Source organism: Phoenix dactylifera, chromosome 6 (assembly GCF_051530095.1).
Source record: "Phoenix dactylifera cultivar Ajwa chromosome 6, Ajwa_hap1_PhDact_Kaust_v1.1, whole genome shotgun sequence".
In the NCBI taxonomy this organism is placed as follows: Eukaryota; Viridiplantae; Streptophyta; class Magnoliopsida; order Arecales; family Arecaceae; genus Phoenix; species Phoenix dactylifera.
The window spans coordinates 2,507,330-2,520,792 of NC_143195.1; the positions used below are offsets into that span (position 1 = coordinate 2,507,330).

A 13,463-nucleotide genomic window follows, 5' to 3' on the forward strand; every position below is an offset into this window, starting at 1 on the left:
CTGATGTACTCTCACGTGCCTTGCATGTTGCTTGTGGAAACTGGGAGTTGGTAGCCTATAGTCTAGCCCTGGGCGCCTGCCCCATTTCTCACTTACTTTTTGCAGACGACTGCCTCTTGCTCACAGGACGAGAGAGACTGTCCGGGCAGAGAATCAACCTCCAAAAATCAGCCATACACTTCAGTTCGAGCACGGAGCGGAGGACACGATGGGAGGTCCGGGCGATTCTGGGGATGCAGGAGGAGGAGGGGGCCCTGGTTTACCTAGGGGTCCCCCTTACAGGGAGGAGACTGCGGGTGGCGGAGTGCTCCACCTTGTTGGAGAGGGTGCAGAGCAGGCTAGAGGGTTGGAGAGCATCATCACTCTCTATGATGGGCAGATTGACGCTGATCAGGACAATTGTATGTTCTATGCCCATTTATCTGATGGCACATACTGTTATGCCGAAGAGGGTCCTGGAGGAGATTGAGACGCTCATGAGGAGTTTCCTATGGGGCTCTCGTGGGGGGGTCATGAAGTACATCTGGTGGCCTGGAAGAGAGTATGCTTGCCTCTGCGTAAGGGTGGTTTAGGGGTGCAGTCACTCCTGGCGCGGCGCGAGGCCCTTCTGGCACGGCGGGCAGTGCAGGTTGTTCTGGAGCCACATGGATTTTGGAGCCAGATCATGACAGCTAGATATGGTCGAGGCAGAGTTACTGTGCAGGCGGTTGGCAGCCGGAGGGTTTCTTTTATGTGGTGAGAGATCGGGAGGTACTTGCCGATGGCCTTGGCGCATTCCAGATGGTTGATCGGCGACGGATGGAGCATTGATGTGATAGAGGATCCGTGGGTGGATGCACTCCCATTGAGATTATGGCCGACGATGTTTAGTGGTGAGGGGGCAGAGGGGCTTCGAGTTTCTGACCTTCTCAGGCCGAGGACGGCGGAGTGGGATGGTGATAGACTAGGCCAGTTGTTTGGAGAGCATTTGGTAGAGCGGGTTCGGGCGCTCCCCATTCCGGGATCTGCAGGCCCAGATGTCAGGGTTTGGAGCACTACTTGCAGAGCGAGTGTCGGGGTCGGTGATGTGTCTCGAGCTATTCAGCGGATGTCAGCGCCGGGCTTGGACTGTGGCTGGGTGTGGAGGTTTGGGCTACATCAGAGGGTCGCTCTCTTCATCTGGAAGGTGGCCTGGGAGCGTCTGCCGATGTGCTTAGTGTTGAGTAGACGAGGAGTGAGTCTTTCCCCCCTATGCCTGTATTGTGGGATGGATGAGTCGGTGGATCATGTGCTCTTCCAGTGCGACTGGGTGCGGGGTGCTTGGAGTCTAACTGGGATTCCGGAGGATGCTTGGAGCCGGAGGGATTGCTTTTTGGAGGTGGTTTGGCGATGGGCTGGTATCCCTCAGATGCACAGCTTGGCTATTCGGGCGTCCTGTACAGCTTACCAGGTATGGCTGGCTAGGAATGCCCGGATTTTTTGTGAGGGCAGGCCATCACCGCGGTTCGTAATGGAGCGGGCTCGAGCTCAGGCAGCAGAGATCATACATGTAGATCTAGCCCATAGACCTTTGACAGCTCGGGACATCTGGGGGCCCCATACTCATCAAGAATCTTGCATGATAGTAATGCTACTTGGTGGAAAATTATTCAAAGAGCTTACTACCAAAGGAAAAAACTTGGGATGAGGGTGAGGAAAAGCATCAAGAATCTCTCACCGATCTGGAAGGATACTAACAAACATCAAGAAACACTCATCGATCAAGAAACTGCTGTCTTTTAAGCTGGGAAATGGCATGTCAATCTATTTCTAGGAAGACTGCAGATTGGGGCCCTTGAAACTCTCTTACCTATTTGATAACCTCTATGACAGTGCAGCAAGGTAGGACTACACCGTTGCCTCACAATAGTCTTGGAGAACTCTCTGTTGGAGGATTAGATTAAGAGGGCCCCTAAGCAAACAGCAGCTTGATCAATTGCATTTCCTCAATGAAGTTCTCTCTTACGTAAGAGCGTCTAGAGTTGGTGACCCATTCAAGGGGAAGCTCTCTCACTATGGTGGGTTCACGATTAGTTCTTTCTACAACTTTCTCAATAATAGAGGCCTCCTTGTTCCCTTCTTCAAGAGTATTTGGAAGATGGCTCTCTCTGAGAAGGTAAGAATTTTTGCTTGGCTGGCACTTCAAAATCAATTGCAGACAAGCAAAATTCTTGCTAAGAATGGTTGGCAGATTAGTGATGGTTGTGTGCTCTACAGAGGAAGATCTGAAACAATATCATATTTGCTGATCAAATGCCCATTTGCCCGTAGTTTATGAACTGCCATAAAGGTGCAATTGAACCTTAGAGGATGGCCAAACAACATTGCTGATCTTTGGGCCACTTGGAGAAACAAGAAATTTCAGCAACCTTTGAGAAAAGTGGCTAATCAGTTAATTGTTGCTATATGTTGGAAAATCTGGAAGGAGCGAAACGCGCAATTTTTTTTTAAAGAAATCAAGGTCAGTTTAGTGTGTTTAGCAAAAAAATTCTATCAACTTTCTTCAGTTGGAGACTTTTTCTTTTCTTGCAAAGATGTTGGTATCACACCTCAAATTAAGCAGCAATCTTGCATCCTTGTCGCCTCACTTTGTAGCTGGATCTCGTTTTGTAGCAGTACAAGCTGATACAAGCATTGTGTGATAGTGGAGGACTATCTATTTCCATACTTGGGTAGATGGCTGATTCTCTCAGCACTGAAGAACTCTATCGTTACGTCTTGATGTTGATGTTTGAAGGATGATCCCAACTTGTTTTGCTAGATTCTTGGTGGAATATCATGTTTGCCTATTTATTTTAAGATAGCTGCCTGTATTCTGTTCCCCTCTTATAATCCAATCTACTTGTAAATTAACTCTGTGAACTTTCTTACTTCAATAAAAGATGGATGGCTTTGCCTCCCTTTTCATCAAAATAATAATAATAGGATTCTAACACTACAGAAAAAGCTAGATTTCCCGACGCTTTTCTCCCGACGCTAGGAGAAGCATCGGGAAATCTTTGTTCGGCGCCGAACTTTGCCGACGCTACTAAAAAGCGTCGGTAAAGCTACACCTAAGACGACGCTTAAAAGCGTCGCCGAAGGTCTGGACCTAAGACGACGCTTATAAGCGTCGTCGGAGGCCAAATCCCTTCACAATCTCAATTGATGCCCTAGCTACACCCTGCGCCGATCCAATCCCTTAAAATCTCTCCTCTCCTCTCCTCCTCTCAGCGCCGACCTCAATCCCTTAAAATCTCTCCTCTCCTCTCCTCCTCTCATCGTTAGATCTCTTCCCTCTCAGTCCCAGCCGCCATGCCCGACTCCTCCCTCCTCAAGCTCTCCCTCTTCGTCGCTGGCATCCCCGCCGACCCTCCGGCCGCCCGCTCCCCCCGGAGCTTCGCCGACGGCGCCGTCGGCTTCGGCAACTCCGTCAGGAAGAGGGCGTACTTCGGCGATGGCTCCGATGTCGTCACTGGGGCCGTCCACAAGGTTTTCTCGGTTTTATATCGCTTGAATAATTCTTGATCCTTCTCTGGATCTCTGAGCAATCAAAGATCCTATCTGCTCCATGCCCTAATTAGTTTTGGAGGCCCTTCTCCTTGCAGTTTGATGATCTGCACCTGGCACTACTTCGAGATTTCTTGGTTCTTTAGAAAGATCGCTCATCTTCTTGAACAACATTATACATAGGTCAACTCCGCGGTGAAATTGGTAGTCTGAATCAAAATGCCTCCCGGAGAAGATACTGCGAGCCTTGACGTCGACATGGGTGAGGAATTCTGACTTGTTTCGTTCTTTCTTTCCTTCTTTCCTCCCTTTCTTTTCTTTTTTTTGTATAACTATAGGGGTGAAGAGAATCTTCTTTCTTTTGGGTTCCTCAGCTAAAAAGCGATCAGAAGTAATAGATTGGCTCCAGATGCATCGGAGGAAGAATTGAGAGCAAAGCTGTTCGATGGTGCTGTGTTTTGTGCTATTTTGAGGAGACTGGGTCCCGGTCACATAGAGGAGGTTGAATCATTGGCGACTTGAAGCTCCTCTGATATCTGAATCAGATAGAGGATTTCGATCTAATTTTGATGTGGTTTTACGCTGCAGACAAAGAGTGGTGCTCTTCGAGATGCCGCCGTCACTGGGGCCTTCCTCCTTTTGGGTGAGCAACCTGTTCTTGTTCTTCGTTCTAGATTCTTATAATAGTATTTGGAAAGAAGATTCATCTTTCCCATTAACAGGCCTCTTTCCCTTCCCAGCCTTCTTTGAGCAGAGAAACACCTTCGGTTGCTTCAAAAATGCTTTTTTGGTTTGCTCGGCCATGATTGAATCGGGCGGAGGAGGGCCTTTGAGCGCGGGAAGGAGACGCGAGCAGCGGCGGTGGCTGTAGTGGGAGGGATCGAGCTCCGGCAGTGGCGGTGGCTGTAGCGGCGGTGGCCTCTCGAGTAACCCATTTTCTTAGCTTCGACGCCGAGGTTAGGGCAGCCGCTAAGGGATCGAGCTTCGGCTCGTCTTCGTCCTCACCGGCGGCTCATCTTCGTCCTCGTCGGTGGCTCGTCTTCTGAAGCAAATTATTTTTTAAAAAAAAATTGAGGCTTTTAGCGACGCTTTTAAGCGTCGCTAGAAAGCGTCACTAAAAACCAATTTTTTATAACGCTTTCCCAAAGCGTCGGAAAAAACTTTTCCCACTCAGGTATCGCCGACGCTTCGGCGACGCTTTTGTTAGCGTCGGACGGACCTTTACCGACACTTATAAGCGTCGAGAAAGACCTTAAAAAGCGTCACTAATTCCTCTTTTTCTTGTAGTGTAAGAAGCAAATAGGTGGGGTTTTCTGATGAATGATGAATATACTACAATAGTTGATAATGAAAAAAGTTGTTGCAGGCTATAGAAGGCAAATCGTAGGTAATTCTAAGACAAAAAAAATAGAAAAATATCCGACTAATAATTCTATCAAAAATAAAATAAAAATAATTCTACCATTTGATACTATTCTGTTATTTATTATTTTGACCTTTTGTCTGAATTCAAAATTCTAGAATTTAATTATGGGTTTCTTTTATATTGAAATGAACTTTCAAATAGTTTTATAGTATGTGAATTGAATAGTTTTTGTATTATGTTTTTTGATTTATGTCTTCTGCCATTGGATATGGTTAGCTTAAAAATGACTTTCAAGTCATTCACTCTACTTTGAAAAGAGCACTTGACTTGAAATGACCTGTGGAGACCAAAAATTTTTATCAACATGCTGAAAATATTCCGAACATTTAGAAATTTATAAATTAGAAAATAAACTATCATAAATAATGATGTTTAGAAAATATCGGTTCATTGTTTTCATTTATTATTTCAAAAAAATCTTTAATTTCGATGTCAAAATCCCACCTTAGTTCAATGAGCATAAAAGAAATATGTAATAGAAATTTGGATATTAAAACATTTTTATTTGTTATAATTTGTTACATTACCACATTATATTTCAAGAAAAATTAGAAAAAAAGGGAAAACCCGTCTAGCAAAGAATAGGAATACATTTTTATTTGGTTATAACAATTACAAAATACAAAACCTAATGTCATCATTGAGCCACCTTTCATTGATATTATTATGTTCGTCAAAAACTATATAATAGTCCGTATTTCATAAAGTTGAATTTGGATATGATGGTAATGCATAACTATAATATTATTTAGAGTAAATTATAAAGATCTTCTCGAGGTTTATGTTTATTACACTTATGCCCATAGTTTGTAAAACCTACACTTATATCTAGTTAAATTAACAATATTAGTGAATCTATTTACCTCATGTAAAAAGTCAAAATTGCCCTAAGTGATGAGTAAATTACAAAACCTTCTAAGTTTAGAGATAAATTATACTTACATCCAATAGTTTGAAAAACCTACGCTTATCTTTCTAAGATTAATTTTTATCCAACACTTTAATTCATAACTTTACATCATGTTAACCAAATAGTTAACTTAAATCGGACCTAAATTCCATGTCAAAAAAAATTAAAAAATAACCAAACTAGCCTTAAGTGATATAACCTACATCCAAGAAGGAAAATAGCTATGAGGCGCTATAGGTCTGGAGTTTGATTTTTATGAATTATCAGAAAACAACCATGTGTGAAGAAAAAACAATCTACATCTCTCAAACAAATAAATGCCTCTAAAATTTTTTGCTGTAGAAAACTAGCGTCAAGAGTTTTGTCGCTAGTGCTAGCCTATCAATGGTCTAAGCGAGGCCATAGAACCACAACTAATGCACCATTTAAAAAGAAGAGTTCTCGTGCATATACTAATTTAGATTTTTTTAATGACAGACTGTCAGAGCTATCATAATTCCATATGTAGATATAGAAATCCTCATCTACAATAGCAATATTAAAAAATCATGTCTACAGTATTGGTCAAGTAAAACTCAAAATTAACAATTAATATACTGACATTTCCAATCTCTATGACATGGTAGGTGGAAAAGTGAAAACAAAATCTATTCAGAAAGGATGCTTGTTAGTGGATGTTGGTCGGAAAGAATGCTTATCCTCGGACGTCGATGAGAAGAAAGCTTGTTGTCGGCCGCTTGTTTGAAAGGGATGCGCATGATGGAGTGGCGATGCGAGAAAAAAATTCTAGTCGCTCAATCTTGAGGAGAGAAAGACTCTTGAAGCTAGAAGACTTCGAAGGGATCTAGGAGTCAAAAAAATAAAAGAGGAGGCTTATTTTCTTATAGAGGCAATTTTAACTTTTTATAATAGATAAATAATTTTACTAATGTTATTTTTTCAATTTAACTGGGTGTAAGTGTAGGTTTTATAAAATATTAGATGTAAGTGTAATGAATGTAAACCTTAGGAGGATTTTTAATTATATGGTTATTTTGGTCATTTTAAAAAATTTCTAATATAGCATTTGGATCTCATAAAAAGTTAATGGCTTAACTAACATTCTATTACATTAGGAGTTAAATATTTGGATAAAAATAAACCTCAAGGGGATAAGTGTAGGTTTTTCATACCATTGGGTATAAATATAATTTACTCCTATTCTTAGAGAGAGTTTTGTAATTTACTCTATTATTTATAATACAATATATCATAATAAATTATAGTATAATAATATGATATTATGAATATAATATAATATAATGTAATATAAATAATATATGAAAATACATCAGGTGCTTTGATGAAAATTCAACGCCTCGAATTGCTTTTGTTATTCGATGTCCCATTCCTAGCTCCCACAAAAATTCCTAGCTAACGTACAACCCATCCGCATAAAAAGTAATGTAAATGTTAATGGCAAAAAGCTACATATGTCAGTTATTCTTTAACATTTATTTGGATGATATACCGCAATAAAATTCCAAATTAACCAGAGCTATTAATACCCATTAATATGGTATCGATATAGCGAATGGAGGACTATGCATTAGCTAAGCCTCTATTTTAGATAGTTATAATATAAGAGGCTCTTTGTTATTTACAACTTTTCAACTTGTACCACAAACTTGAGGAGGCCTCCTTAATGATGTTGCACATCACCTTATCACCTAAAAACATTTAGATCATAATCAAACCTTCTCAATAAGCTCCTTTCAATATTCTTAATTACTCATTATTGATGCTTTGTGATTTTTTCACAGCACCGCCTTTTGGAGGCCTTCTTGAACTATAATAGCCTTCTCCCATCTCGAAATTTCTCTATCAAGAAGTCATAATCTTAGAATGAGTGGATCAGTCGTGCATGTTTAATTATTCGATGCAAGTGGGTGATGTGACGTAGTGGATTAAAAAATCACATTTATGTTGCTAAGTGGTTTGGAGTGGTGTACCCAGCATACTGGATGTGATAATACATTAGTGACATAATTGTGACTAAAGGTGGGTGAATATATGAAAAAACTAATCAAAAAATATTATTTGAATTTTTTGGCCCATAAAAATATTTTGCATAATTAATGTGGGATTAAATACAGTTCATATAGATCCTCACATATTTTCTCCATTTAAGTCCTAACATCCTTACTAAGGTAAGGATCCAAATTCATTTAAATCTAACTATAAGTACGGAAAATCCAATCTAAACTCGTGTTGCAGTATCCACTAGTCTAGATGTGTTATGGATCGAGTTCACTCTGATACTATTTTATAATAATTCAGGATCATATTAAAAAAAAAGCTAATCGAAAAATATTATTTGGATTCTTTTACTTTGATAAGTACTCAAGGTCTGCCTACTATATAACCGATGTGGGACTAAACATATGCCCACATAGGTTCTCACATTGAAGATAAATTATATTGGATAATTGGTAATGTCAGTTAATAATGCCGTGTAAATTAGTGTTTGGAACTGAGGACCGTGCTGTTTTTCGCCTTCAAATTCGCCGGGGCTGTCCGCCTTCAAAATGTTCATGGCAAGAGAAACACTCCAATTTTTCTTAACAAGCAATCCTCCATCACTTCTATTGCTTATGCTGGCCTTCAAAATTTCAATGAGTGGTCTATATATTCTATGCAATCAAAAAAAGCTATCAGCTTTCGAGAGAATTTGGTACAAAATCAAGAATATCTCTTACTCTCTTCCTATTGCTTGAATCCACTTTATTCATACAATGTTATGCATGGATGCCTTCAAGCTCGTGTTATTTAAATCACATTTCAGCCGATAATAAATCCAATTTATTCATTCAAGGGTCACATTTATCGCAACCCGTTGCATGTTACATTTGAAGTAGAAGCTGTTGAGAAAATGTGCCTCGAAACTCGAAACGACTGCAAATTGAATTCGGCTCAAGTTTGCTTGAAAAATTCTGTGCCAACTGAATGGAGTCGACCCCTAGCATCTAGGAGTCGACTCATGTGAAGCTTGAGTCGACCCCAGGGATGAGAGGGTCGACTCGCATCTGCCACAGTGAAGAAACAGAGAGCAGTTTTTTGGGTTGCTTGCAGGAGTCGACTCCAGTCCTGCAGGAGTCGACTCCAGCTCTGCAGGAGTCGACTCTCTCAGGAAGACAGAGCGTGCCAGTTTCGGTGCTGATACTTGGAGTCGACCCGAGGATGTCCGAGTCGACTCGAACTTATCAGGAGTCAACCCCTGAAAGTGAAGAGTCGACTCCTGATCACGGGATTGATTGAAACGATGGCAAGATGGGTTTTTTGACTTAGGGTTTTCGTAGGGAAGTTTCCTTATGTGTTGAAAATCTATAAATAGGATTTTTTGGTGAACCCTAGGTGAGATGAGAGCGGCTGTAGTGAGTTTCTTTTGGAGTCCTATCTCTCTTGTAAGCCCTAGGTGTGCAATCTCCAACAGGAAGAGAGATCATTGTAACCCTTGCTGAATATATTGAATCTGTGCGTGTGGCCTCCGTGGACGTAACCCGTATTGGGGTGAACCACGTAAAATTGTTGTCTTTGTGATTGTTTGATTTTATTCTCTACTTCTTCTTCTTCTCGATTCGTCTTTCCGCAGTTTGGATCCAGAAAGGGAATAGTACGATAGAAGGGTGAGTGCTTTCATCTCGCAACAACTGGTATCAGAGCAACGTTCCCTGTGTTCCAATGGCTGACGAAGGAAGATTGAGGATAGAGAAATTCAACGGACAGAACTTTGGCGTGTGGAAGATGCAGATGGAAGATTACTTGCTCTCAAAGGATCTGGATCTACCACTGGGCGGAGAAGAAGCGAAGCCGACAGACATGCCGTCGGAGAAGTGGGAGCGTCTTGATAAGAAGGCGCTCGCCGCTATCCGTTTGTCCTTGGCATCGGAGATACTCGCCAATATATCCAAAGTAAAGACTGCAAAAGATTTGATGGACACACTGGCTTCCATGTATGATGAGCCAACAGGAGCGAACAAGGTATTCCTGATTCGACGATTATTCACTTTGAAGATGAGAGACAGTGGGAGTGTTCATTCACATTTGAGTGAATTCAATACCCTATGTGCCCAATTGGAATCTGTGAAGATCACGTTCACTGATGAGGTGAAGGCGTGGGCTCTTCTAGGTCAGATGCCTGAAAGTTGGGAAGGCTTTATCACGGCTGTTAGTAATTCTTCGGAAAAGACTACAGCGAGGTTTGATGAAGTGGTAGCTCTTATTCTGAGTGAAGAGGCTCGAAGGAAAACTCTGGATCCATCAGCAAGTTCATCTGGGAACGCGCTGGCTTTTGAAGAACGTGGAAGGACTTCAAAGAAGGGAGACAGAAATAGGGGTGGATGATCCAAGTCTAGAAACAAGTCTAGACCTCTTGGAAAGTGCTGGAATTGTGGGCAGAAGGGTCACTTGAGAAAAGACTGCAAAGTGTCGAAGAACAATGGTGGTTCTGACACTAAAGCAAGTGCTAATTTAGCCGAAACTGCAAGTGAAGATGATGCCCTGATACTTTCCTGTGATATTCATCCGGAGTCGTGGATAGTCGACTCAGGTGCCTCGTTCCATGCTACTGGGAACAAGGCAATCATCTCAAACTATGTTGCAGGTGATCATGGCAAGGTGTATCTTGGTGATGGAAATAGTTGCAACATCGTAGGAAAGGGAGATGCTCAGATAAAGACATCAAGTGGGATGACTTTAACTCTGAAAGATGTGCGACATGTACCCAAACTGGCTCGAAATCTGATTTCGGTAAGTCAGTTGTCGGATTTGGGGTTTGTGACCACCTTCAATGATGATGCTTGGAAGATCACTAAGGGAGCCTTGGTGATTGCTCGAGGTGTAAGGTCAGGAACACTATACATGACAGCTGATACTGATTCCACCGTCAGTGCTGCAAATCCGACTGTTGATGCAAGGACATGGCATATGAGACTCGGCCACATGAGTCAGAAAGGGATGAAGGTGATGATGTCCAAAAGAAAATTGGGAGACCTAAAATCTATGGATTTGGAATTCTGTGAAGATTGTGTACTGTCAAAACAGAAGAAGGTCAGTTTTTCAAAAGGAGGTAGTACCAAGAAAAATTCTAAGTTGGAACTCGTACATACTGACGTATGGGACCAACTCAAGTGGCTTCTCATGGAGGAGCAAGGTACTATGTCACGTTCATCGACGACGCTACCCGAAAGCTATGGGTCTACTTCTTGAAGCACAAATCCGATGTATTTGAGAAGTTCAAGAGGTGGAAGGCTTTAGTGGAGAATGAGACAGGTCAGAGATTGAAGTGTCTCAAGTCTGACAATGGGGGCGAATACTGCAGTGATGAGTTTGAGGCTTATTGTGCCTCAGCTGGAATTCGAAGACTAAAGACGGTTCCAGGAACGCCACAGCAAAATGGTGTTGCAGAACGCATGAACCGCACCATAAATGAGCGGGCACGATGCATGAGGCTTCATGCAGGGTTGCCGAAGATTTTTTGGGCGGAAGCGGTCAGTACAGCAGTGTATCTGATCAACAGAGGGCCTTCAGTTGTATTGGAGCTTGGACTGCCGGAGGAAGCATGGACTGGGAAAGAGGTGAAACTATCTCACTTGCGTACTTTTGGTTGCATCTCTTACGTGCTCGATACTGCAGACAATCGAACCAAGCTGGATGCAAAGTCAAAGAAGTGCACATTCATTGGGTACGGTGGTGATGATTTTGGATACCGACTCTGGGATGCGACAGATCGGAAAGTCATCAGGAGCAGAAATGTTGTATTCAATGAAGAGGTTCTGTACAAGGACCTGCAGCAACAGACGAGCCAAGGCGTCAAAGCTGTAAAATCGGAATATGCAGAGCTGGATGATGAAACAATGTCTCGAGACGATGAAGAAGTTGCTGAGCCAGTGGGAGAAGCACAGCAAGAAGAAGAACCTCCAGCTGATATCCCGATTGCTTTACGCAAGTGTAAAAGAAATAGAAAAACTCCGTCTAGGTATGCTGACTCCCTACAATACCTGTTGCTTACGGATGGTGGTGAACCAGAAAGCTACAAGGAGGCTTTGCAGGTTGAAGCCAGTGACAAGTGGAAGCTTGCCATGGATGATGAAATGGATTCCCTATCATCCAACAGGACGTAGGACTTGGTTCCACTTCCGAAGGGGAAGAGAGCTTTGCACAACAAGTGGGTATGCAGACTAAAGCTTGAACCAGATGGTTCTGAGAGGTTCAAAGCGAGACTTGTTGTCAAGGGTTTTCAGCAGAAGGAGGGCATTGATTTTGACGAGATCTTTTCTCCAGTTGTGAAGATGTCTACTATCCGGATGGTGTTGAGTATAGTGGCAGCCAAAGACTTACATCTTGAGCAGCTTGACATCAAGACTGCATTTTTACATGGCGACCTTGAAGAGGAAATCTACATGAAGCAGCCAGAAGGATATGTAGTGAAGGGGAAGAAAGATTGGGTGTGCCGACTTCAGAAAAGTTTGTACGGGTTGAAACAAGCACCTCGTCAGTGGTACTTAAAGTTTGATCAGTTTATGCTGAAGAATAAGTTTCAGAGGTGTAATGGTGATCATTGCTGCTACTTTAAGGGATTGAAAAGCTCATATATCATTCTACTTCTGTATGTAGATGATATGTTGGTGGCAAGTGCCAACATGGGAGAGATTGTGAAACTGAAGAAACAATTATCCCAGGAGTTTTCAATGAAGGACTTGGGTGAAGCCAAGAAAGTCCTTGGGATGCGTATCAGCAGGGACAGGAAGCTTAAAACGTTGAAGTTGTCTCAAGCAGAGTACATTGATAAGGTGCTGAAGCGGTTCAATATGGACGGGGCTAAAGCTGTGAGTACTCCGCTGGGCGCACACTTCAAGTTATCTAAGCAGGAGTGTCCGACTACGCAGGATGATCGAGATGAGATGAAGTATGTACCCTACTCATCAGCGGTCGGAAGCCTTATGTATGCCATGGTTTGCACGAGACCGGATATTGCCCATGCAGTGGGAGTGGTGAGCAGATACATGAGCGATCCAGGCCAGGAGCATTGGAGAGCTGTGAAGTGGATATTGCGGTATCTGAAAGGAACCAAAGACTTAGGACTATGCTATGGTGGTCCTGATGTTTGCCTACATGGTTTCGTGGATTCTGACATGGCTGGAGACATTGATGGCAGAAAGAGTACTACTGGGTATGTGTTCACGCTGGGAAGTGCTGCAGTTTCATAGGTTTTGAAACTGCAGAAGATTGTAGCATTGTCTACGACCGAGGCCGAATACGTTGCTCTTACTGAAGCGAGCAAGGAGATGGTTTGGTTACAAGGTTTGATGAAAGAGCTTGGCATGGAGCAAGGCGATGCAAAGTTGTATAGCGACAGCCAGAGTGCTATACATTTGGCAAAGAATGCTGCTTTTTACTCAAGGACCAAACACATTGATATCAGATATCACTTTATTCGATCACTCCTCGAAGAAGATTTTTTCCGGCTAGAGAAGATACATACAATGGACAACCCAGCAGATATGTTGACAAAGGTGGTTATTCTTGAGAAGTTGCACATATGTGCATCTTCTGTTGGTCTTCACAGCTAGAAGTGAAGAC

General features: G+C 42.4%; 1 protein-coding gene across 1 annotated transcript; it reads left to right on the top strand.

The window, feature by feature from the left end:
* Nucleotides 1–760: 760 nt before the first annotated feature.
* On the top strand, nucleotides 761–1,666 carry LOC120108002 (uncharacterized). Its single transcript, XM_039121529.1, has one exon. The coding sequence runs from the start codon at nucleotides 761–763 to the stop codon at nucleotides 1,664–1,666; it is 906 nt and encodes a 301-aa protein (XP_038977457.1).
* Nucleotides 1,667–13,463: the final 11,797 nt, after the last annotated feature.

What these genes read in the sequence shown, in the direction of transcription:
- LOC120108002 (XM_039121529.1), top strand. Translation starts at nt 761, where the DNA reads ATGGCCTTGGCGCATTCCAGATGGTTGATCGGCGACGGATGGAGCATT.